The sequence below is a fragment of the Staurois parvus genome, unplaced genomic scaffold (genome assembly GCF_062004578.1).
Source record: "Staurois parvus isolate SC_StPar_1 unplaced genomic scaffold, SC_StPar_1.0 ptg000347l, whole genome shotgun sequence".
In the NCBI taxonomy this organism is placed as follows: domain Eukaryota; kingdom Metazoa; phylum Chordata; class Amphibia; order Anura; family Ranidae; genus Staurois; species Staurois parvus.
Genome location: NW_028318143.1, coordinates 5,097,913 through 5,124,382, shown reverse-complemented (window position 1 = coordinate 5,124,382; position 26,470 = coordinate 5,097,913). Strand labels below are relative to the sequence as shown.

General features: G+C 43.1%; 1 protein-coding gene across 1 annotated transcript; it reads right to left on the bottom strand.

Moving 5' to 3' along the window:
* Positions 1-134: 134 nt before the first annotated feature.
* RPF1 (ribosome production factor 1 homolog) lies at positions 135-22,223 on the bottom strand. Its single transcript, XM_089684395.1, has 9 exons — positions 21,953-22,223; positions 16,464-16,520; positions 13,303-13,383; positions 10,605-10,700; positions 9,500-9,653; positions 7,924-8,006; positions 5,990-6,171; positions 5,759-5,885; positions 135-2,873 (listed from the first exon to the last, which is right to left on the bottom strand). The coding sequence occupies exons 1-9, from the start codon at positions 22,169-22,171 to the stop codon at positions 2,832-2,834; spliced, it is 1,041 nt and encodes a 346-aa protein (XP_089540521.1). The 5' UTR covers positions 22,172-22,223; the 3' UTR covers positions 135-2,831.
* Between the last annotated feature and the right edge of the window lie 4,247 nt (positions 22,224-26,470).

The following is a 26,470-nucleotide window of genomic DNA, read 5'->3' as shown; positions in this document are numbered from 1 at the left end:
TCGAGTACTGAGGCAGGGTGTTTTCAGTAAGCTATGTACAGCACCCTGCTAGCCGTGATCTCCCTGCATTGCATAGAGTAGCACAGAGACACAATGTCATCAATTAGTATAAAATAAGTTGTCCTGAAAAGGGGTTGTGTGGTCTTTTTTATTAAAAAAAAATAAAAACACATTTTGCATGTTAATGAGGGAGGAAGAGAAGAACCAGGGAATACAAATTAGACATCTGCTTTATTCTAGTTGACACATACTAGTCTTTATAGATGTAAACATAAATAAAGCGGAAACTGGTGTTCAAAATTTCCAGTAGCAGGACCTAAAGTTTCTTTCACCTTTCACTGAACAACCATAAACGTGAAATATATGCTATTATAAAAAGGGGCTCAAGTTAATGCATTAACTGCTTTCCCGCCACCCTATAGTAGATCTCCTAGATTGTAAGCTCCAAGGAGCAGGGCCCTCGTACCCCTCGTGTATTGAATTGTATTATTACTGTACTGTCTCGTGTATTGTCTCCCATTATAATGTAAAGTGCTGAGCAAACTGTTGGCGCTATATACTGTATAATAACTGAGGGGAAAATAATTATCCATCCCTGCTCCAGCCAAATCTTTGCTGTAGCAGCTGCTTGACGTCGCACAGGACCTTCTTGAAAATCTTTAAAGTTGTTGTAAAGCTCAGACATGAAATTTGAACAACACATCCCTCTAGAGCAGTGGTTCTCAACCTTCCTAATGCCGCGACCCTTTAATACAGTTCCTCATGTTGTGGTGACCCCCGACCATAAAATTATTTACCCAGTAATTATAATTCATGAGTGTCGTTTTACCTCCAATACTGCTGCTTTCAACACAGTAGCTGCTTTCAACACAGTAGCTGCTTTCAACACAGCAGCTGCTTTCTACACAGTAGCTGCTCTTTACACATCGGAAATATGTGTTTTCTGATGGTCTTAGGGGACCCCTGTGAAAGGGTCGTTCGACCCCCAGGTTGAGAACCACTGCTCTAGAGTTTGTACTTGTCTCAATTAAGAGCATTAAGTGTCATTTCTGTCTGCTGCTTTGTTCCTTTCCTAACCTGAATCATTTCTGACAAGTTTTCCTGAAACCAAGAGAAAAAATGGTGACAGATGAGGGACCTCCAACACATTGACAACCTCAGCTCTGTTCCTGTGAAGGGGATGCGTTGCATCCCTCCAATGGGCTCTTGGAGCTCTCTTTACCAAGTTCTGCAGAGTGTAACTTCAGCTCCCTTTTCTAAACTTTGACAAGTGCTGTAAATTCTGGACTTTCAATGTAGAGATTTTTGCAGATAAACAGGTACAACTTATGTAGGAGAGTTTTGTTTCATCTGTGTATCACCTGAGGCCAGTTACTTCCCTGGATATATGTAAGGGTTTACAACCACTTTAAGGTCCTTCAAAAAGGATGAGCACTTCTCAGATTTTTCACACTGGAAGGAATGAAGATCGTGCCTTGACACGACACCCCTTGGAGATTTTAAGAGACTGTGTGGTGCCAGGCATGCTGTAGAGCAGAGGCAGGCAACAATATGGCTTTCTAGGACTGATGAAAACGGACATCAGAGGCCAAACATAAATAAGGGCGCATGCAGTCAGCCAGTTTAGGCCTTACTCTGCTAGCATCAGCCCAATGCTGTGGTGGGGACAGCCAGGTGTTTATGATCAGCTGCAGAAAGGAAGTCTACAAATCAAGGACAGGCTGACACCTCTGAAAATGATTGCACATGGAACAATTACCTGTGATTAGAGATGGAGGTGCTCCCCCAGTCAGTTTGTGTCCAGGGGTTCATATCTGTCCCTAATGTACACTTATATGTAAACAGTTAATTAGTTTCAGCTTGTCAATGATTTGTGCAGTTTTGGTGTCTGCAGCTGATCAGAAACACCTGGCTGTACCTGCTGCTGAAATATAGTCGTCTGAGCAGTGTTCGGCCCTAAGCGGCCATGTGCAGGAGCCCCAAGAACTTGCACAAGAATGGCTGCCTCCATGAAAGGAAAACTAAACACAGGCTATAATTGGTGACTTCCATCTGAAACCGCTAAGTACATTGTTTAAAAAGTGTGTAGATTCTTTATATCCACTAGATATCCAGCATGATAATTTTCCCCATTGAGATCTGTTGTGGTTTCAAAGTGTTCCTTTCAATTTTTTTTTTGCACAGTGTCAATGGCTGTCACTTTGTTAAACTAGTATAATACGTTTAACAAAAAATAACCTAACAAGTATACAAATCCAGGTCAATGATGCCAGAGATAGCCATGAAACATGCATTTTCAGAAGGTGGAAGACTACCATTACACGTTTAAAGAATCGAATCCAATTTAAATCGTTCCAAATGATCGATATGAGTGACTGGTTACTGATTGAAGGTTCTATCTGGTCAAAACAGATTTCTAAAATATGTATTTAATCCAAACTGTTATTATATTACATTGTACATGTCTGACTGGTATAAGTAAGTGGATAACTGACAGGATTGTCATCTTCCAGACATCAGGAATGGGAGATTTCTTTTTGTGCATCATCCAGACTGAGGAGAGATGGCACCAACATTCCAGACAGCTCCCACGACAATTCACTTCCTACTGTTTGGCAACAGTTGTAAAGTGGAGCTTTGCAGAAGGCACTATACTGAGGGATACTTTGTACGGACAGTTCTGAAGTATCCTCGCAAGTCCAGTTCAGGGACAGTTTACAATTCATTACATGTGACTACATTGGCCTTTCTTTTATATCCATCAGAGGGAGCAGCTGCTGCATTTCTAAAACAGAAAGTCCTACAGGTAAGCCGTTGTCCCACGCGACTGATTATAGATGGAATTTTCTTCGATTCGTGTCCATTTCATGCCGCTGTAAAAATAAAAATTTAAATAAATCCCTTGCACAGAACAGATTATAAAGTATCTTTCAAATAAGGCTGTATTATATGACATATTACTACTTGTCATGGGTCTCTGCTTTTTAAAACAATTTCCAGGGAAATGGATGAATATGCAGATCCAATATACACTATAATGCCAAAAGTATTGGTTGGCCAGCCTTTACCCACACATGAACTTTAATGGCGTCTTAGTCCATAGGGTTCAATACTGAGTTGACCCACCCTCTGTAGCTATAACAGCTTCAACTCTTCTGGGAAGGCTGTCCACAAGGTTTAGGAGGGTGTCTATGGGAAGGTTAGACCATTCTTCCAGAAGAGCATTTGTGAGGTCAGGCACTGATGTCAGGGGAGGAGGCCTGGCTTACAGTCTAATTTATCTCAAAGGGGTTCTATCTGGTAGAGATCAGGACTCTGCAGACCAGTCAAGTTCCTCCACCCCAAACTCGCTCATCTATGTCTTTATGGACCTTGCTTTGTGCACTGGTGCGCAGTCATGTTGGAACAGGAAGGGGCCATCCCCAAACTTCCCACAAAGTTAGGAGCATGAAATTGTCCAAAATGTCTTGGCATGCTGATGCCTTAAGAGTTCTCTTCACTGGAACTAGGGGGCCAAGCCAAACCCCTGAAAAACAACCCCTCTTCACCAAATGTTACACATAGCACAATGCAGTCAGGTAAGTACTGCTCTGGCAACTGCCAGATACAGCCATCAGATTGTCAGAGAAGCATGATTCGCCACTCCCACGAACACATCTCCACTGCTGTAGAGCAGGGGTCCCCAAACTATGGCCCTTTGCTAGCCTTTTATCTGGCCCTTGGGGCAGTATTCCTCCCACTGACATCAACAATGGGGCACTATTCCTCCCATTAATACCAATGATGGGTGCTACTCTTCTGCCTACTGACCACCATCATTGAGGCTATGTTTATTCATTTTCTGCCCCCCAGTCCGGCCCTGAAAGCCTGAAGAACCATAAACCAGCCCTTTCTTTGAAAAGTTTGGAGACCCCTTAGAGTCCAGTGGCGGCATGTTTTACACCACTGCATTTCACACTTTGCATTGCACTTGGTGATGTAGTTGCTCAGCCATGGAAGCCCATTCCATGAAGCTCTCTACACACTGTTGTTGTGCTAATCTGAAGGCCACATGACATTTGGAGGTCTTTAGCCATTGACTCTGCAGACAGTGGACAACCTCTGTGGGACTGTGCGCTTCAGCATGCACTGACCCCATTCTGTCATTTTACATGGCCTACCACTTGGTGGCTGAGTTGCTGTTGTTCCCAGTTGCTTCTACTTTGTTATAATCCCACTAACAGTTCAGTGTGGAATATTTAGTAGCCAGGAAATGTCATGGATGGACTTATTACACAAGTGACAACCTATCACAGTTTCACGCTTGAATTTACTGAGCTCCTGAGAGCGAACCATTCTTTCACAAATGTCTGTAGAAGCAGTCTGCATGCCTAGGTGCTTGATTTTGTACACCCATAGCCATGGAGGTGATTGGAACACCTGAATCCAATGATTTGGAGGAGTGTCCCAATTCTTTTGGCAATATAGTGTATACACTGGAGCTGTTTTACCTTCCAAAAGGTTTTACGTTTCTGTTCATCCAGTCTTAAAATTTACACAGCCTAAATTGATTCACTGCAGCAACGATGACCAATCAGAATCATTACACAGAGAAGAGGAAGAAAGGCAGGAATTTAAAATCCCCAGAGCGCTGGGAGGGTGCTGACAGCTAGCCAACCCTGGAGGTAAATACAGTGGGGAGCAGAGGGTGTACAAGGTTTGTTCACCTTTACTTTTTTTCACTATGTAATTTCTAGCTCAGTCCCTTCCCCAGCCAATGACTGGATAATAAAAGGAGAAGCAGCAGACTGATAAGCTCCTTCTCTCAGCAAGTCCCTCGTTAGCACTGCAGCACAACTGATTTGCTCCTTGTGCTGCTTCTCCCTGTCCCAGTCTGAGCTTTGCTGTACAGGAGACTGCAAAAGGCTAATACCAGGTCAAAATTTCCAGCACTTGCATCCAACAGGTGCAATTTGTTGAAGGCTCATGGTGGAAAAAAAAATAAACCGCTTTTTTTCCTCCAAAAAGGTGAATTCCCCTTCTGAAAGTTTTCAGAAAAGGTCATCTAATTTCAATAAAAAATAATCTATGCTATGCCATGATTACTCCACATTACATACCGCAGATAAAGATTTTTTTTTTTTTTTTTTGCATGACAGTCTTTCAGCAATGAAATGCACACCTGAAAGGAACCATTTTCATTATACAGAGCCATGGTTCTTTCTACAGAACAATACTATACCTATTTTTTTTTTAGAAAGAGGCCTCTAAGAGGCTTTAATGGACAAACACCAAACCTTCTTGACTTACGTTGGCTTTCCCAACTGCCATCCTGCTGTACAATGAGCATCTCAGTGGCCTATACCAGCACAATTACTAAACAGAGGAATGGCTGTTGGTGAGAACCGGTATTTAAAATAGGCCCCTAGTACCAAAGTAAAACGCTTCTCAGAGAGGCAAAAGAGAAGCGAAGATTGTCAGAGACAGCACCAGCATTGGTATTTTTTAATCTGAAGAAAACAAATATTAAATCACTAAAAATGGGAGAAAAAGACAAATACTAAGCCCTCTAAAGCTTTTAAAATAATGGTGTCTGGAGTACAGCTTTGAAGTCGCACCACATGAGTTACAGAACTTTCTGTCTAGTGCGATTATAACCTAGATTTGACAACAGCTATGGCTGCCGGCATCTCATCTAAAATCCCTATGGAACATTATGACAATAAGAAAGCGCAAAAACTGCAAGAAAACTATTCAAAACTTCATATGAAATACAAACCTTGTGGACCCATTCATACTCTCCATACTTCGAGTCAAAGGTTCCTTTCTGAAGGGATCTTAGTTTTAATGTAAATCTAGGTCCAAGCTCTTGGATACCAACTTTCTTTTCACTCTTGAACAAGTACCTTCAAATAAACCACAGAAATTTACTAGAAAATCATCCAGATAAAGATATCAGTAGAAGATAAATCACACAATCATCTGCATTGGGGAAACAGGCATGAATTACCTGTGGTATCTGAAAAAGATGTAGTCTCTCTGGTTATGGAAAGTGGCCACCTGTCGTCCAGTAAACTGGGGGTCATGGGAAAAGAGGGAGGCGAACATGCGGCCTATGGAGTGCCCGAGACGTGTTGTGAAGTTGTTTAGGATGACCTCCGGTTTGTGCTCTGTGGGGTCTTTTCCTTTCCTCTGCAAGTGACAACAATTGGAATTTAAATTATATTCCTCCAGCTTCATTCAAGCAACATAAATGCAGTAACAGACTGTATGCTGGAGGTGCTAAATATGGGCCTCAAAAGCTTACTGGTTATCTTCCAAGTCCATGAATACATTTTTGTTTTTTTCCCCCCTAGTTATATGTACAGCGATTTCAAATTGTAGGTCTTGTAATATTGTTTTTGCCCTGAATGGGCAAAACACGTTGCTTTAAGGTAAAGAAGCTGGTTTACTCTATTTCCTCCATTCCCAGCAGGACTTACTCACCTGTGTTTGAAGGCCAAGTTCACCTTTCTGAACATGTTACACCCATATTTAAGGTGTAACACAATTAGCATCCACCACCTCATCCCCCTTCTTCCCTGTGACAGTGGGCAGGGGGCCTTCTCACTAAACCCCCTTTCACAATTTGAAACAGAGCAGCCAAGCGGGACTCCGCCCACACGTCTGCGCCGCACAGACGTGTGGAGTTCTGTGAATGAATGAACTACAAATACCATCAGCCACTGCGGCTGACAGTTCTCAATGAACCACAAGGGCGCTGGAGAGCGCTCTCATAGTTCATGGGTTTCAGTAACTGCTTGTCTGTATTGGAGGTATGGGCAGACAACTATACTGAGTCTGTAGGAGCCTGACATTGCATCAGTGATCTGCCAATTGCAGGTGCAACACTATATGGGCTTAAAAAAAAAAAATAATAATAATTTACGCACACCAGATTTGTAGATGCTCTAATTTTTCGCTGCAATTGCTCCACCTCCTTTTGTCAAAAACTGGCAAGTTTTTAAATTTTTTGCATACATAGAAAGTAAAATTTGAAAACCACCATGCAGCATTCCAATGCAGGAAACCTGTATGTACAATTGGCAGTTTTATTTGCATAGATTCACAAATGTGTGAAGCTACACTGCAGCGTCATCAAGGTACCTTTGATAAATGTGGCCCCTCACTCAAAATGATCTGAGTTCCCAGCAATGGAACATACGGTGTGTGTGCATGTATGTATGTATGTATGTATGTATGTATGTATAAAAAAAATATACACATACATACACTTAAAAATGTGCAACAACACACCAAAAAAACAGTCATCACCTTTACATGGCAGCTGAAGACTTAATGTGTGTCTGCACCAAAGCCACAAAAACAATGATGGTAGCCTTCTGGTTTAAAACTTGGAAAAAGGAAAGGGTGCACATGGAACATGGACACAGCAATATACAACACAGCAATACAATTGTATACAAATCAAGTAATGAACGTGATTCTCCAGCACACCAAATGTTATAGAAGCAACATGGAAATGTATTCAAATCAGAATCAATGTCGTTCAACTAAACTTGGCAGCGGCAGGGATCCTTGGACCATCACAGGGAACTGTTACAGTGCTGCCTTCACTGATGCTTGTGAGTGCATAATCAATATGATTCCTTTATCTGATTAGGAGACCTTACTGAACCAGGTCTATTGCTTCTTGTTTTTAGATCTGTATACAAATAAGTAACTTTCACCAATGTGAGTACGTAGAAGCCACACTTGCAGATGCACCCTGAATGTGTGGTCTGGCTTCCACATGACTGTAAATTCTTAGTTGCGGTTTTGGCTGCAGTGGATTAAATAGAACAAAAACCTTCTCGTTCCATATAAGCAGCATCAAGACATGCAGGTTCATAAGATAAAGTCCATCTATCCATAATAATAAAAGTGAATGGCCTTGAGACTCACCTTAAGCTCCTTGCGCAGGCGAACATTTGACATTTTGAAGTGGGCTGTTGGACCATCTGGTAAATGACTCAGGACAAGCCCATCTAGAGGTTGTGAGTTAAAGATATACAATGCTGCAGATCCTTAAGACAATTTCCAGCTCAGCCAGGAAGGGTTAGAGAGTAACAAATAACAAAGGGTACAGATACTATATTGACTCAGATGTCTACACGTCAGCCTTGAGTCCCGGTTTACACTGATGCGAATCTTATGCAGATTACATCCAATCCAAAAGGCATTGATTTGCATGTTATGTAAAAAAAAAATTGTTATGAAAGCTGTTCACATTTATGCGGTGTGATTCTGATCCGGTTAAAAAAAGGATCCTGTGCTAGTTTAATGTGGGTTTGGTGCAAATTTGATTTCCAGCTAGGCCACATCCCCTCAGGAATCGTATTAATTTACATTAGCCTGGGTTCAAACTGATGTAGTGTGGAATTTGCAGCCTTTTCTGTGCGAATTCCACACCGCATCAGAATCGCACCCCGTTCATATACGAACTGCTAACACCCTGAAATCAGTCCGCAAAATGTGATAGGATGTGCAGAACCAGATCGCATAGGTGTGAATACCCATACGATCCGATTCTAGTGCGGACCAAAAAGGGGTCCTGCGCCTTCTTGATGCAGTGCGATTAGTCATACAAAATGTATGCCTCTGATCGCGCCGCACACAATTTGCGCAGGAATGTGGTGCGGTTCCTGTGCGAATCACATGCGATATACCGCACCTCATATATGTGAACCCAGGCTTAGAATAGCACCTGTCACAACAGAAATGGCTCTGTGAAACTGCATCAGATTTGCGCTGCATCAGTGTGAACCTAGCCCTGGTCAGATTCTCACCGGATAGTCTGGCCTACTAGGTTGGCTTCAGTACATGCTCTTAAAGCAGAACTTCACCCAAAAGGCTTTAAATCCCCACCCCCCCACCTTTCCCATATTTGGCATGTCATTTTGGGGAGGGTAGCAGATAGTTTTGACAGGTACCCACATCTACTAGGATCGCTTTGTTCTCCTCCCTCGTCTTCTGGGACATGTCACAGGTCCCACTGAGGGACCGTTCACAAAGCACAGCACGGCCCACGCATGTGCAGCTGATTGTGAAGCTGAAAGCAGCATAGCCGGCTGCCCACAGGAAGCTGGCCCCGGGAACCTGAAGGTTAATGAGGAACTGGCCCGGGTTAGGACAGCACTGGATCTCTGGACAGGGACATGTCTTTTTATTGAAAGTCAACAGCTAATAGTATTTGTATCTGCAGCCCTAATATTTTCCAAAAGTCCATTTCCAGTGTATCTTCACCTTAGTCCATCTTTCACGTCTTTGATCAACCTGAACTAACCCTTTAAGTCAAATCTCTGATTAGGCATATGGGGCAGTAAGGTACTCAAGAAAGACTGAGCCTACAAAATTATCCTACACCAGATATAATAATAATATATTTTAATATGTTCTATTAAAATCTGCTGTCATTTTTCAAACCCTTGCGCCGCACAATGGTAATACATTTATCATAAGAAGCTGGGCTAAAGGATACTGGCAATTTTCCGATCTTCATTGATGACAATCAGATCTGTGAAATCCCTGGCAATACACTGTGGGATAATTTTTTTCAGTGCCAGGCCTCTTCTGTAATAAACATGTGAATTTGGAATAATAGATGACAGCTGTTCTGTAAATTTTACTGTCCGCTGTGAAGAACAGGAAAGAAAATAGAACCAAAATTCAAACATGGAAAAAAAAGAAAATCACACGTGATTGTCAGAATATGGACAACTTGTCTCAAGTCAGTGGTTCTCCAAGGCCAGCAACAGTAAATGTTGGTGGCCTTTGGGTGAGATTTAAAACTCCTACATCCCTGACATTATGAGGGAGACTTACTATAACTGGAGGGTGCAAAATCTGGTGCAGTTCTGCATAGAAACCAATCAGCTTCCAGGTTTAATTGTCAAAGCTTTACTGAACAAGCTGAAGTTAGGCTGGTCATACATTATACAATTTTCTGTCCAATTTCTGCCCAATTTCCTTTAGATTTACCTTCAACTATGTAGTGCAAGGGTCTGCCTAATTGGATACAACTGAAAGTTTTGTTAGGTTTGACCTATTATATGGTTTTTGGTAAATCTAAACCAAAAATCTCAAGAAAATGGTATAATGTATGGCCAGCCTTAGAAGCTGATTGGCTGCCAGGCACAGCTGCACCAGATTCTGAGTACCCCAGTTTTAGAAAATCTCCCCCTATTTGTCAGTTCTCAGACTGTGCTTTCGCAGCTCCTCTTCTACGTCAGGTAAAGAGTATAGAAAGTTTTGAACATCGCTCCATAAGACAGCTTTCTACATATAAATGTGTTTATATCATGGCTACAGAGCAAGATGTGACAGCAGAGATGTAACATCATCATGGACACAGAGGTGGAGCCCAGGGCCCGATCACTGCGTGATGAAGGCAGTTCTAAGCGATTCCATACTGCTACTTTACAGCAGCATGGAAAATAAATATCTTGCATTTACTTTCCAAAATGTAACAAAAACAGGTCATATTCTTCAGCTCCTACAAGCAACACAGAGAAAAACTCCCACAAACATCTTATGAATAAGGCCAAGTATGTTAAACTGATAAGTTCAGGTGCTTTATCCCATACCCCACGAGGGCGATCAGATGTTGTGACCAGTATCTTTGGTGTTGTCTGTCGGTTAAAATAAGGTGCAAATTCATCTGTAGCTTCATCAAATGCTACCTACAGGAAAACAGAGGAAAAAATAGAAATAAAAAAAAAAAATGGAATTCAGTATAAAAGATATTACATGTACTTTTAAACATGGCTAATATACTTATAGGAATCTGTATTTATCTTGTTTCCTGCAATCCCTTGTATAGCACCCGCCTGGAGAGGAAGAGGCAGCACTCTGAGCAAATCAGAGCGTCACTTCTTTTCACCCTACCATTATGACCTTGCTTACAAGAGGGAGAGCACAGGGATGACAAGACTGAGATCGAGCTCTGCAGTCACTTTTGCAGCAGTTTTCTTATTCCGGGTCACAATCCTGCGCAATGTCCTTTTGTCTCTTTCGGTCAGTTGACCATGTCGACCGTACTTATACTTATCAAACAACGTTTTACCAGAAACTATACATGCCGACATAACCTTTGATACTGTACTGCACGATGCGGCAAATAAATTGGAAACTTCTGCCACAGAGGCACCAGCTAAGCGACATCAACAATCTGCCCTCTAAGAAGCTCAGTAAGCTCTGACATGACTCCGTATTACTAGCAGCGCACGCAGTGAATGATGAAAGTAAGGCTTCCTACCTGCTAGGTGTCTCATCACACAGCAGAAGCAAAAGAATGTTGCATCACTTCCGCTTTCAACACAAAACATGTCATCACTTTAACACCTGCAAATCATGTAGTGTTTACATGTTTCTCAACATTTTTTTCAGTCAAGGCACCCTTTAACCACTTGCCTACCAGGCACTTATACCCCCTTCCTTACCAGGCCAATTTTCAGCTTTCAGTGCTGCCGCACTTTGATTGACAATTGCGCGGTCATGCAACATTGTACCTATATGAAATTTTGATCATTTTTTTTCTCACAAATAGAGCTTTCTTTTGGTGGTATTTAATCGCCACTGGGCGCTTTACTTTTTGCGCTATAAATAAAAAAAGTGCAAAAAATTAAAAAAAAAAAAAAGTTTGTTTCTTCTATAAAATTTTTCAAACAGGTATTTTTTCTCCTTCACTGATGTGCGTTGATGAGGCAGCACTGATGGGCACTGATAGGCAGTACTAATGAGGTGGCACGGATAGGCGGCACTGATAGACAGCACTAATTAGGGGTCACGGATAGGCGGCACTAATATGCAGCACTGATAGGCGGCACTGATAGGTGACACTGATGATGGGTACTGATAGACGGCACTGACTGGCATCACTGCTGGGCACTGACTGGCGGCACTGACTGGCACAACCCCTGGGCACTGACTGGTGGCACTGACTGGCAGCACTGCTGGGCTGCACTGGTGGGTGGGCACTGGTGGGTGGCACTGGTGGGTGGCACTGGTGGGTGGCACTGGTGGGTGGGCACAGGTGGGTGGCACTGCAGAGTGGCACAGGTGGGTGGCACTGCAGAGTGGCACTGATGGGCACAGGTGGGCGGAGCTAGTGGGCGCACTGCTGGGCGGAACTTGCGGGTGGCACTGCTGGGCGGAACTTGCGGGTGGCACTGCTGGGCACCGATCATCAGGGCACTGATCATCAGTGCCCTGATGATCGGTGCCGATCCCCGCTCTGACAACTGCCGGTTCTCGGCAGTACTTTCCTCACGATCTGACAGCGTGAGGAAAGTGCAGCCGAGAACCGGCACTTGCATTTCCTTCTGATCAGCGTGTCATTGGACACCGCTGATCAGGTGGTAAAAGGCCGCTGTGATTGGCCTTTTACCACATCACGTGATCAGCTGTGTCCGTAGGACACAGCGATCACGGAGATCGCCGGGTGCGCGCCCCCTGGGGAGCGCAGGAGAGCGCGTTCTGAGAGGACGTCATTTGACGTCCACTCAGAACTGGCCGGCCGCAGTGAAGCCGTCATTCGGCTATCTGCGGTCGGCAGCTGGTTAAATTATGGACAGTCCTGAGGCACCCCATTCTAAAATGTGAAAAACTACTCTAATAGTTTTGTATAACGCAGCAACATCCACACATGTAGGACACCCAACGTTAGAGGTGATTTATTCCTCCAAAGCAAATATGCTTTTGCACACTGGTACTGACTAGTATTCCTATGTTTCTCCTCTCCCTCAGTTTTTCACCACCACTGAGCTGATGTGACCCCAGCACTGATGGAGAGGAGCAGGGGAGGGTCAAATTAGGATGCTGTGCAGGCAGCTGACATCCTCCTTATCAACTGATGATGTTATTGGTTGTCAGGATGCTGGCGGCTAGAAGGTCGTAATGGAGCACAATGAAGACCTGTGGGTTTGTGTAACTAAAAGGCAGGACTGATCCACCCCCTGGCTTGTATGCAAGTCTTGGGCAATTTGTAGACATTTTGCCAAGGCACCCTGGTTGAGAGAGGCTGGTCTAACCCCTGTATTTTTAGGAAAGTGAGGGATGGCTAGAATTCCTATCAAATTTTTATTTCCATCTGTGTCCCTGTTGAAGATTCCCCCCCCCCCCCCAAGTTTTGGCTGTGCATACACTTTAATAGGGAAACCTCTGACATGCAGTTATGACATGAACTGAGTTAAAGTATATCTGGATCCTACTGCCAACCCTCTTCATGCCAGTCTCAGGGAAGTAATGTGACTGAAGACACTAGGAAATAGAATATTGAATTACCTCTTCATCTGCAGGATCCACTGTTGTCTCATCATAAACACGCTGGTTTTCAATCGTTTTGGGGACAGGTTTGGGTGGTGCCTAGGTACAAAAGACAAAATATCACTACTGTATAAATTAGCATTTTTACACATCTTAACTTTTACACTGTTCAATACATAAAAAAAGGGAGGCATCAATTCAGGATTTAGCACAGCGCATCATGTCAAAACTTCTTTTGCAACCAATCTTGTGTATGTAAACCTTGACAATTAATGTCTTTTTTGGTCTATTTAATATACCGTTAAAAGCTGACCTCCTCATCCTGCAGTACAACTGACTCAGAGGCATTATTCAAAGTTTGAAAAACACCAATGTGACCGTGCAAGCTGCACTCCTGCAATCGTTTGAGGCCTTGATTTATTCTCTATAGAAATGGATCCCATTTCCCTCAAGGTGGGTGCAAATATATTGCAATGATCTAATAAAATATATTTAAAAATCTGTAGTCATAAAATTAAAGATCTGTCCTTTACCAATTTCCCGAATGCACCCTTGTGCATAACCTGTGTATGGTGGAATTATATAAAATTATCTAACAAGAGTAGATAGGGGAATCATGATATGTTCTGTCCCCCTTGCTACTGTACAGCGCTGATCATACCCTTTGGCGCTATATAAATACTGTATAATAATAATAATATTTATTATGCACATCAACTCTTTTCTGATCATACTTTTAAATGCTTTCAAACCTTTAAAAAAGGAAGAAAATCGGAGTCACAGACATCTACTTATTTCCATGTGTGCAATTACACCATGTGGTAGGGAAAAGAAGTCCTAAATTTAGCACATCACAGTAAAACCCTGTGAGGTGGTGTATGACATCAAACCAGGCCACATGGTGGCCATACAATTTTGATTGAAGTAAGGGTCACTACAAACCAGGGTGGATAAAAATCAATGATTTTAAAAAATAAATAAATCGGATTTTTTTTATTTAAAGCGGATTTTTTTTAATAAAATGCTTTTTGAGGAAAATATATTACCATCCAAAGGTTATTCCATCATGAAATAAAGATTAGTTTTTTAATTATGTAGAATAAAGCTGTATATGTTTCTTTTTTTGGTAAATAAATTCCATGAATCCATTCACAATGTCATGCTCTTCCAGAGGTTTTTGTAAGATTATTGGGCAGTTTATCTGCCTACAAGATATTATCACAGATGTTTGGTTTACTTTTGCAGTTCTCAAAACTGAATTTGACTCAGCGGAGATCACATGCCTCTTCTTCACAGCAAAAATGTTATAACATGAACAGAGTTAAGAAAAAGGCCTTAATCCTAACTTCTACAAACCTATGAATACAGAATCAACCCCTTCAGTGCTAAGTTTCAAGAAGTTCAGTGAATAGAATAGAAACAATATTTTTCTGATTGTTTGGAGTGGAATAGATCTGCACAAGAAGAAAGTGAAACTAAGTGTGAGGAGGAAGGGGCTGAGTGTCTAAGTTTCTTAAAATATATATATTTTGTTTAGCCAAATTAGTTAACAAAACATGGATGTTTGTTTAGGCAAATAACATATGCTGGAATGTTATTGTTTCAGTTGAATAAATCTATTTAAATTTTTATTATTAAGGTAATGATTATTTTTCTCCTTCCTAAGTACAACAGAAAAGTTGTCCAAATATGAATGATTAACCTATTAAACTGGGGATAAAAAGACTAATATGAAAAGTTGTTATTCTAAAAATCTTCATCTACTTGCATATTAGTTGCAGCAACTTGCAGCAAGTTATACCAGCAAGAATTAGTCTTTATGTAGAAAACTATGATTTAAATCAAGCCTTACTGACTAGTGATTTAAATCGTGATTTAAATCAGTTTGATTTAAATCAAATCCACCCTGCTACAAACCAACATGACTGAGAAGCTCTTGATTAAGAAAGATCACTCTAAACTTGCCTCTGGATTTCTCAAGAGGTTGCTAGGGGTTCCTTGAGCAATGAGAAATGTCTGCCTCTAAGATAAGTCCCCACTGACACCATTAATCTTTATAGCCATCTGTAAGGGGATAAACCTTCCAATGACCACAGCTGTAAGGAGCATTCTTTCCACTGACCATTCCACTAATGTATCACGAGTTGTAGATATAGTAATTTTCAGCAGGGGTTCCCTGAAACTGGAAAGTTATTTCAAGAGTTCCTCTGTGTTGAAAAGGCTGAGAAAGGCTGCTCTAGATATTATCTAGCTCGATTATCCTCATCGAGGATGGAGAAAATAAAAAGGCACAATGGCAAGCTGCTATTATCTCAATGGATGATGATATCTGGGAAGATGTCATTAAAATCCAAATCTAAGCAGTTTTTTCAGCTGAAGCCAAGCTAATCCAACTTGAATATTTACACAGAATTTATAAATATCCCTAGCAGACTATATAGAATGGGCAGAATATCTTCTTCGGAATGCCCTCAATGTCATTGAAACTCTGGGGACTTACATATGGTATGGGTGTGTCAACAAGGCAGACAATTTTGGTTGGCTATTGGCATATTGGTTCATGGAGGAGATGTTGTCTCTTCAAACATTTTCACCCCTATCCATTGCCTTTTAGGATATGAGGAGGAGCTGCATGGTTCACAGAAGACACTACTTTGTTATTTATTCTTTTATGCTAATAAAGCTTTGTCTTTGAAATGGAAAGAAGTAGATCATAACATACACTTCTGGATAGACCTTATAAACTATTGAGCCATGCTCCTGGCGCTCAGAACAAATGTAAGCTGTAAATTAGAGAGATAAGTCTACCTCATTGGACTTAACCGCTTGTAATCCAGCACAATGTACAAAGTGAGAGAGTTCCTGGAGGTCAGCTTTAACCAGTTGACAACAACCCTATAGCAGCTTAATTGCTACAGGGCGGTAGGTAGGTGTACACAGTATCTCACAGAAGTGAGTACACCCCTCACATTCTTGTAAATATTTTATTATAACTTTTCATGTGACAACACTGAAGAAGTCAGAAGTAACTGAAGAAATTTAAAAAATAAATAAAAAGTTTAAACAAGTAAATATAATATATTTTCCTATCTATTTATGAATGTTAGCAGCATAAGGATTAAACATAGCGAATGTTGATAGAAAGAGTGTAGTTCCACTTTAATAATAGCTTTACATACCTTGTCACCAAGCGCCTCTCTCTCCTTCTTACGTTTCTTCTTTATAGCGATCTTTTCCTACAACATTCAAAAAGAGGTAAAATTAACCACTTGCCCTCCTGAAGATTTACCCCCCTTCCTGACCAGGCCTCTTTTTGCTACTCGGCGCTGCACTAATTCAACTGATAATTGCGCGGTCATGCAATGCTGCACCCAAACATCCTTTTTTTCACACAAATAGAGCTTTCTTTCGGTGGTATTTGATCACCTGTGCGTTTTTTATTTTTTGCGCTATAAAAAAAAAAAAAAAAAGTCTGACAATTTTGAGAAAAAAAAAACAATATATTTTGGACTTTTTGCTATAAAACATGTCCAGTAAAAAAAAAATGTAAAAAATCTAATTTAGTCATAAATTTCTGCCAAAATGTATTCTGCGACATGTCTTTGCTTAAAAAAATCCCAATACGTGTAAATTAATTGGTTTACGTGAAAGTTACAGCATCTACAAATGGCGGGAAAGATACTGGGATTTTTTTTTTTTATTATACGAATAATGGCGGCAATCAGCAACTTATGGCGGGACTGCGTCGGACAGTTTGACACTGGGGGGGAACTGAGCTGGGGGTCACTGACATCCCCAGTGACACCAATACAGTGATCAGTGCAAAAAAGAAAAAAAAAAAAAAAACATTGCCACTGTACTAATGTACTAATTATTAGGTAATGAAAGGGTTACCTGTGCGAAGGGAGTGTTTTACTAGGGGGAGGGGGTGTGTACTTCACAGGAACATGCTGATCCCGAGAGAGAAAGTCTTCTCTCAGGTTCAGTGCTCTGAACTGACAGATGGCAGAGCTGCAATGTAAACACTGCAGCCCTGCTATCTGTCAGTGATTACTGGTAATCGCCGGCACCCGCTGGGAGCCGGTGACAGACACCCGCTGCCACGATCGGTGGGACGGGTAGGGCGGGCACCCTCCCCCTACCTGTTTTGCACAGCGACGTTAAAAGACGGCGCTGTGCGTACAGGTGTCGCCCTGCCGCAGTAAAAACACTGCGGTGGGTCAGCAAGCGGTTAAACGGAAAAAAAAAAAATGAAATTTATAGCTGGAACACAGTTCTGTTAAGGCTTACTGTACTTTTAGTGATGTAATCCTTTAACTGATTTCGCTTTCCCCAGCAACTCTTCATAAATGTCATCTTAGTCACCTGTCCTCTGACATATCTTGCCTCTTCAGGAGCAGCCTCTACACATACAAGGTGTGACAATTTAATTCCCAGTATGGACCATTAGTAACTCTTTCAAACATCTATGCATTTTTCAAAAGATTGGATGAAATTTGAAGACAACGTTCTTTCTGATCTTCCGTCAAGACTGGAGGCACCATCTTTGTGGAAATCTTTCTCATTCCGAAATCCTCCTTTAGAATCTGCAGCACTGTCTCCAATTTATGTTCAATTCCTCTGCCATCATTCGCACACTCAGTCATTGATCTGAGCATACCAGGGTTCACAGTCTGTTCACATTTGCTTCCACCCTTTGCGCTTTTGGCTGCAACCTTCTTGAGTCATCGTGAACATCTTCCCGCCCTACTCAAACCACCTATGTCATTCAAAAAACACTTGATTTCTTCCGAGAAGGTTCACCATATACCTGTTGTAAGACAGCTAAAGTTTCACCTGCACGTTTACCAATTTTCATACAACATTTGATGGTAATCTGCTGTTCCAGATTACAGTTACTCCTTTTCTGCCAACAGCACAACACACACAGTGTTATTTCTTCTACTGCCCTGTAAAGACAGTCAACGGACCCAGGCGAGTGCAAGTTAGAAGATGTCAGAACATGCTCGAGTGTGAATGGTCTTGGGACTCACCACCATTGTGCTACGCCACAAGCACTCCGGGAATTAAATTGTCACACCTCGTACATTCGCTTCTATGAAGAGACTGTATTAGGCATCTAAATGGTGGAGGGATTCTCCAGAGGAATACGTTAGGATTTTTCTACACCTGCAAAGGTAACAGTTGCCCACCCTGGAGACTTTGCAGTGGAGGCTGTGCAGCTTCCTGTGGGATGCACTGTGGAGATCTAGGAGGCAAGTATAAGGCCCACTTCAAATTTCGGCTTGGTAACGTGTTACATTAAGAAAGTCCCTTCATTAGTTCATAGTAGAGCCTTTCAAAATGAATGTCACCACTATGCATTGAAGTATGCCCATTGCAGTAATGCACAGTAAAGTGCATGTGTTACTACAACATATACATCTGACCAGGCTCTAAGATTTAAGACTGGAGGAAGGCAGGTGGGGTGACAATAGTTAAAGGAGAATGAGTCGCTCTCAGGAGCTCAGTGACTCCAAATGTGGTACTGTGATAGGTTGCCACCTGTGCAATAAGTCCATCCGTGACATTTCCTGGCTACTAAATATTCCACGCTCAACTGTTAGTGGGATTATAACAAAGTAGAAGCAACTGGGAACAACAGCAACTCAGCCACCAAGTGGTAGGCCACGTAGAATAACAGAGCGGGGTCGGCACATGCTGAAGCGCACCGTGCGCAGAAGTCTCCAACTGTCTGCAGAGTCAATAGCTAAAGACCTCCAAACATCGTCTGGCCTTCAGATTAGCACAACAACAGTGTGTAGAGAGCTTCATGAAATGGGTTTCCATGGCCCAGCAGCTGCATCCAAGCCTTACATCACCAAGTGCAATGAAAAGTGGCGGATGCAGTGGTGTAAAGCAGGCCGCCACTGAACTCTAGAGCAGTGGAGATGTGTTCTCTGGAGTGATGAATCACGCTTCTCTGTCTGGCAATCCAATGGACGTGTCTGGGTTTGGCGATTGCCAGGAGAACGGTACTTGCCTGACTGCATTGTACCAAGTGTAAAGTTTGGTGGAGGGGGGATTATGGTGGGGGGTTGTTTTTCAGGGGTTGGGCTTGGCCCCCTTGTTCCAGTGAAGGGAACTCTTAAGGCGTCAGCATACGAAGACATTTTTGACAATTTCATGCTCCCAACTATGTGGGAACAATTTTGGATGAATTAGATCGGAGGCTGCAAGCCAGGCCTTCTCGTCCGACATCAGTGCCTGACCTCACAAATGTGCTTCTGGAAGAATGGTCAAACCTTCCCATAGACACCCTCCTAAACCTTGTGGACAGCCTTCCCAGAAGAGTTGAAGCTGTTATAGCTGCAGAGGGGGGGCCAACTCAATATTGAACCCTACGGACTAAGACTGGGAGGCCATTGACGTTCATGTGCGTGTAGAGGCAGGCGTCCCAATACTTTTAGCAATATAGTGTGTGTGTATATATATATAAATGCAGGTCTATCACATTACCCTAAATGGGTCATAACAGGCTCCTCTCCACCCTGAGACCCCTCCCCCAATAGGTAGAATGAAATCGTTTTTTATTTCTCTGTTAAGAACTGTAAACTCCATTTTTCAGTACGTCTGTACTTCATTGCTGTGCCGAAGATGTAGAAGCAAGGCTGTGGAGTCGGAGTCGTGGAGTCGGAGGAAATTTTGGGTACCTGGAGTCAGAGTTGGCAAACAATGCTCCGACTCTGATTAAATTTAGATTGGAATTAAAAAAAAGCAAGTTTAAATGTCCCAATTCACAAAAAGTTATAATTAATGACTTCTCTACTTCTCTCTATCGTTAGTGATGTGGCCAGAATAGTTACTGCAATGCCACCCACCCAAGTCAGTGTCGAAAGATTATTTTCAGCCCTAAAAATAATAAAGTCTGACTTAAGAGCCTCTATGAAAGAGGATCTGGCAGAGGCAATTCTCTTCCTTAGAACTCTACATTGAATTGATTTGCATTTGCTAAGCCTATAACTACATTTCAAGATTAATATAAATCATTTCTAGGTTTTACAGATTTTGTTTTTGGTTCATATAGATAAGCTTTGTTTTTGTTCTAAAACAACCAAATAATGTGGTTTGTATTTTTGGACTGGTAAAGTTCCTGTTCCTGATGTTTATGCCTGCTGCTACTATCCAGCCACTTGATTAATTAATAAAACTTTGTTGTTTTCATTGTGTTTGTCTTTTGCTTAAACTGTTCAATACAGTAGACTGTTGGCTTCCCAGCCGGTAGTCCTGTGGTAACGACATGTATGTTGCCTTTCTTTCCTTCAAGGAACGTATAAAATACATTTGCATATTAATACAGAGGAGTCAGAGTCGGGGGTACACAAAACTGAGGAGTCGGAACATTTATCTACCGACTCCACAGCCCTGTGTAGAAGTCCATTGACATGAGCCATTAAGGTGCCCCAGCACATTTGGGGGCACCAGACAGGTGCAGAGAAAGAAGGCAAGGGTACCAGAGGAAGGAGAAGGCACTGGAATGGGGAAGAGATGGCAATGGAGGGAGGGGAGGATACAAGAAAGGGGGAAGCGAGGGAAATGAAGGGGGGAGCAAGGGCATTAAGAGGAAGGCAAAGGCACTGAAACGGGGAAGCAAGATCAATGGAAGGAGGGGAGGGCACTGGAGGGGAAGGTGAGGGCAAGGAAGGGGGAGCAAGTGCATCAGGAGGCGAGGGCACCGGAAGGGGGGGGGGGGGCAAGGGCATCAGAAAGGAGAGGAAAGCAAAAGTCAAGTACAATGTACAGAGAGGAGGGCACCAGAAGGGGAAAGCAAAGGCAATGGAGAGAGGAGAGAGCAGGAGGTGCAAGGACATCAGAAGGGGGAGGGAAGTGAGACGAATGGGGAGGGGGGGCGTCAAGTGCAAAGGATGGAGAGGAGGGCACCAGAAGGGGAGGCAATTGCACTGGAAGGGGGGGGGGGTAGAGGGAGTGAGGCAATATAGAAAAGCTTCTACTGGGGGGGGGGGGTTGTTATTTTAAGACTCATTTAAAGAAACCCTGGACACCCCCATTTAGATCATCATTACAGATCTATGGGCTGTGTTGAGGCTCCTGCTTCTACCATCATTCACAGACGGGTGGGTCTGACCTCCTTTCCACAGACCTCTATGGAGAGAGAAGCAGCTCTGATGCAAGCACAAGGCCCCATTCAGGCTGGTGTTTGGGAGGGGACTAGATTTCATGCAGTTTCAGCAAACAGCTGCCATTGAGAAGCCCATCCAAAGCAATGGAGGCTGACAGCGCCCACATCCTGTGACCAGACAGGGAGTACCGGAGGAGGATGGGCTCCGAGTGCACACTGTGTTTGTGCAGAGCCCATCATCCTCCCTGTCAGCCTCCATTGCTTTGGATGGGGCTCTCAGCTGTTTGTGGCCCAAGCCTCCACAGGAAGTCACAGTCTGCTCTGGTATGAATGAGGCCTAATCCATCACCACGAACTCACTGCCTCAGTATAAACCTCCTTCTGTGCTCCATCCTGCACTGGGAAAACCAGCCCTGTACTTCCAAGCATGGAGGAGCACGTGACTCACACCATGTGACAGCCTCAGCCAATCAGTGCTGCCACCCGAGCAGCGCAGAGCCCAGTGTAAGGTACACATCCCGGCGGTGCTGCCCCCTGGCGGCTCCTCACCTTCCTCTTCTCCTGCTTCATCTTCAGGAACATGAAGTGTCGGCGCTGCTTGTTCTTGATCTCGGACAGGCTGAATGTGGGCGGGAAGGCAGCTGAGCTCTCCTCCGGCTCCCCAGGCACTGCGCTGCCCTCTCCCGCGCCTTCCTCGTCCTCCGGCACCTTCATCTTCTTATTCCGCTTCTTCTTCTCCCCGGCCTGACAACCCTCCACACCGGCCATGTGTTAGAGCAGAAGATACGCCACACCCACCGCCAGAAGTGACGCTAGCCAGGAGGAGGAAGTGGGCGGAGTAGGGAGATTATACACACAGGTTCGGCTATGTATTTCTATGGTAACCCGAGGAGGCGCTGATTGGCTGGGGGACGGAGCGTGGTCTAGCTGCAGAATGGAGCTCCATTTTTGACAGGAAACACGTGACCTCCACCCTCCTTTTTGTATAGTAAACTTTAATGTAACAAACAAGCAGAGACTGCAGAGTGGAGCTGTACTCACAGGAAGCATTGCCTCCACTCCACCTTTTTATTTAAAGCAGAGCTCCACCCAAAAGGGGAAGTTCTGCTTTAAGGATTGGTCCCCCGCTCCCCATTAAGGATTGGCACCTTTGGGGTGTGGGGGGACCAGCAATTGACAGGTACCCGCTCCCACTGTGATCACCTAAGCAATCGGAAGTGGAGGTTGTCCTCCCCCCCCAGGGTCTCCATCTCATCCCTTGATTTATTTCAGGTACTTATATAGCGCCGTCAATTTACGCAGCACTTTACATATATATTGTACATTCACATCAGTCCCTAACCCTCAAGGGGCGTACAATCTAAGGTCCCTAACTCACATTCATACATACACATACTAGGGACAATTTACACAGGAGACAATTCACCTACCAGCATGTCTTTGGAGTGTGGGAGGAAACCGGAGTATCCGGTGGAAACCCACGCAGTCAGTGGGAGAACATGCAAACTCCAGGCAGGTGGTGCCATGGTTGGGATTTGAACCAGCAACCCTTGTACTGCCAGGTGGAAGTGCTAACCATTTAACACTGTGCTGCCCATATTTTAAATCCGAACACATATTAACCAATTCAATACCGTGCAATTTTACCCCTTCCTGCCCAGGCCATTTTTCAGGTTTCAGCGCTTTCACACTTTGAATGACAATTGCGCGGTCATACAACATTGTACCCAAACTAAAATGTTAGCATTTTCTTCACACAACTAGAGCTTTCTTTTGGTGGTATTTAATCACCGCTGGGGTTTTTATTTTTTGCTAAATTAACAAAAAAAGATTGAAAATTTTGAAAAAATAACACGTTTTTCTTTGTTTCTGTTATAAAAGTTTGCAAATAAATAATTGTTCTTCATAAATTTAGGCCGAGATGTATTCTGCTACATGTCTTTGGTGAAAATAACCCAAATTAGGATGTATTATTTAGTTTGTAGGAAAGTTATAGAGTTCACAAACTATGGTATAGATCTGAATATTGATCAATCTTGAAGTACTGACGGCCAATCTAATTTCTTGAGGTCCAAGAATGTCAGAACAGTACAGATATCCCCCAAATGACCCCTTTTTGCAAAGTAGACAGTCCGACGTACTTCATAAGAGGCATGGCGAGTTTTTTGAAGTTGTATTTTTTTGTCATAATTTTTCAGAAAATTAAAAATTAAAAAAAATTATTTTCACTATTTTTTTTACATACTGTCACCAGTGCAGTACAGCATCATCATATAACTGGCATGGCAGTGATCAGGGACACTGACTAGTGACAGTATGAAAAAATATATATATAATTTTTTTTTTTTTTTATATTATTTTTAATTTTTTATTACATTTCTTTTCTTTTTTTAAGATTTTTTTTCATATTTCACTATGACCAAAGTAGTAAAATGTTACCATAGTAACATTGTACTACTTTGGGGAAGTGATCAGTATTTTTTTTTTTTTTTTACACAGTTTGCTTATAGCAAAGAATTACTTTGCTATAAGCAAGGATTTACCTGAATGACATTGATTCATTCAGGTTTTTTTTTTTTGTGCTTAGCTGTGATTTGGCCACGGCTAATCATATGACACAGCTGGGCTGTGATTGGCCCAGCTTGTGCATGTGATTGCTGTGACCATTCACAGCTAGACACACTAGTATACAATGGATGGCATGAATAAAGCCATCCATTGTATACAACTGTCATGTGACCTACTGTGCTTGGTCACAGCAGGTCACATGGTACCGTCAATGGGGCTGATACTCAGATCTGTCATCGGCAATGTCCGAGGTACACGGCCAGTGACAGATCGTGCCGCTGCGCGGCTCTGCAGGTGCGCAAACTGCGCATGCCCGAAAGGACGCCATATGGCGTCCACCCGGAAAGGTGAGGGTTTTTGCCGGCCGTCATTCGGCCATAGGCCGGGCGGGAAGTGGTTAATTACCCGAGTTCTGGGGCTGATTGAATGCAGATAACGCACTAGGTGAGTTTAATTGCCAACTTAATCAGCCCCGGAACCTGTGTCATTAATGTGTGTAGGGAATTAAGGGATGACGTGGTAACTCTACCTCGTACATGAAACTGAGCATGTGCAGACTGACTCTGTACTATCAGTAGATGGATTGGGGACTGTGGAAGAAGGGGAGGATCAGACAAGACAGGATCAAACAGCCTTTTTACACAATGCGGAGGATTAACCCCTTAGGTTCCACAGTGAGTATAACAAGCATGCTTTACTGCATATACAGACTGATTTTACTGTTGTGGGTTTAGTAACACTTTAGGGTAAAAAAGGTTTAGGCATCATTAACCTCCCTGCACCCCTTTTACTTACCTGATCAAGTGCTGTGCATGTCTACAGCTCTTCTCTTCCCTCAGTTCAGGGTTCACTGGCTTTGCTGGGGCATTGTGAACCACTAGCGTCCGCTGCTGTCAATCAAAGCAAGTGATGAGGGAGCTGGGAGCTGGGCCGAGCGCCGTTGTCTATGTCAATGGACACAGACAGTGAGCCCGCACAAGTGCCCCCATAGGAAGTGGCTTCCTATGGGGGCACTGGAAAGAGGAGCCAGGAGTGATGGCAAGGACCTGAAAAGAGGTAGTTTAGGGGCCACTTTTTGCAATCCCATTGCACAGGGCAGGTAAGCATGAACCTTTTTTTTTAATTAGGTTTACAACCACTTGCCCTCCAGAGTTACCCCCCTTCTTGACCAGGCCATTTTTTGCGATACGGCTCTGCGTTACTTGTTACTGACAATTGCGTGGTCATGCAATGCTGTACATAAATGAAATGTATGTAATTTTTCCCCCACAAATAGAGCTTTCTATTGGTGGTATTTGATCACCTCTGCGTTTTAATTTGTTGTGCTATAAACAAAAAAAAGCCGAACATTTTGAGACAAAAACAATATTTTTTACTTTTTGCTATTAAACATGTACAGTAAAAAAATTAATCATAAATTTAGGCCAAAATGTATTCTGCTCCATGTCTTTGCTAAAAAAAAAATCCCAATACATGTAAATTAATTAGTTTACATGAAAGTTATAGCGTCTACAAATGGCGGTGTATATCCTGGTATTCTTGTTTTACTTGTAATGGCAGCGATCAGCGACTTGTGGGACTGCGGTGGGGATTCTGACACTGGGTGGGAACTAATAAGTGATCAGTGCTAAAAAAAAACACTGTCTCTGTACTAATGACACTGGGCAGGAAGGGGTTAACATCTGGGGCGATCACAGGGTTAATGATGTGTTGTGTTTTACATAGAGTGCTGTGTGTGATTTACTGTGTAGACAAACTGCTTTGTATTGCTCTGCTGTGCATGAGGTGATACCTGGACCCTACAGAGGCTGCATAGGAAGTCCAACTCCTCCAGGATGGCACATCAGTACGTGCCATTGCCAGGTTTGCTGTGTCTCCCAACACAGTCTCAAGAGCATGGAGGAGATTCCAGGAGACAGGCAGTTACTTTAGGAGAGCTGGACAGGGCCGTAGAAGGTCTTTAACCCATCAGCAGGACCGTTATCTGCTCCTTTGTACAAGGAGGAACAGGATGAGCACTGCCAGAATCCTACAAAATGACCCCCAGCAGGCCACTGATGTGAATGTCTCTGACCAGACAATCAGAAAGACTTCATTAGGTTGTCCTGAGGGTCCAATGTCCTCTAGTGGACCCTGTGCTCACTGCCTGGCACCATAGAGCTTGATTGGGATTTGCCACTGAACACCAGAATTGGCAGGTCTGCCACTGGCGCCCTGTGTTTTTCACAGATGAGAGCAGGTTCACCCTGAGCACATGTGACAGACCTGAAAGGGAGCTGGAGAAGCTGTGGATAACGTTATGCTGTCTGTAACATCGTTCACCATTACCGTTTTGGTGGTGGGTCAGTGATGGTCTGGGGAGGCATATCCATGGAGGGACGCACAGACCTCTACAGACTAGACAATGGCACCCTGCCTTCCATTAGGTATCGGGATGAAATCCTTGGACCCATTGTCAGACCCTACACTGGTGCAGTGGGTCCTGTGTTCCTCCTGGTG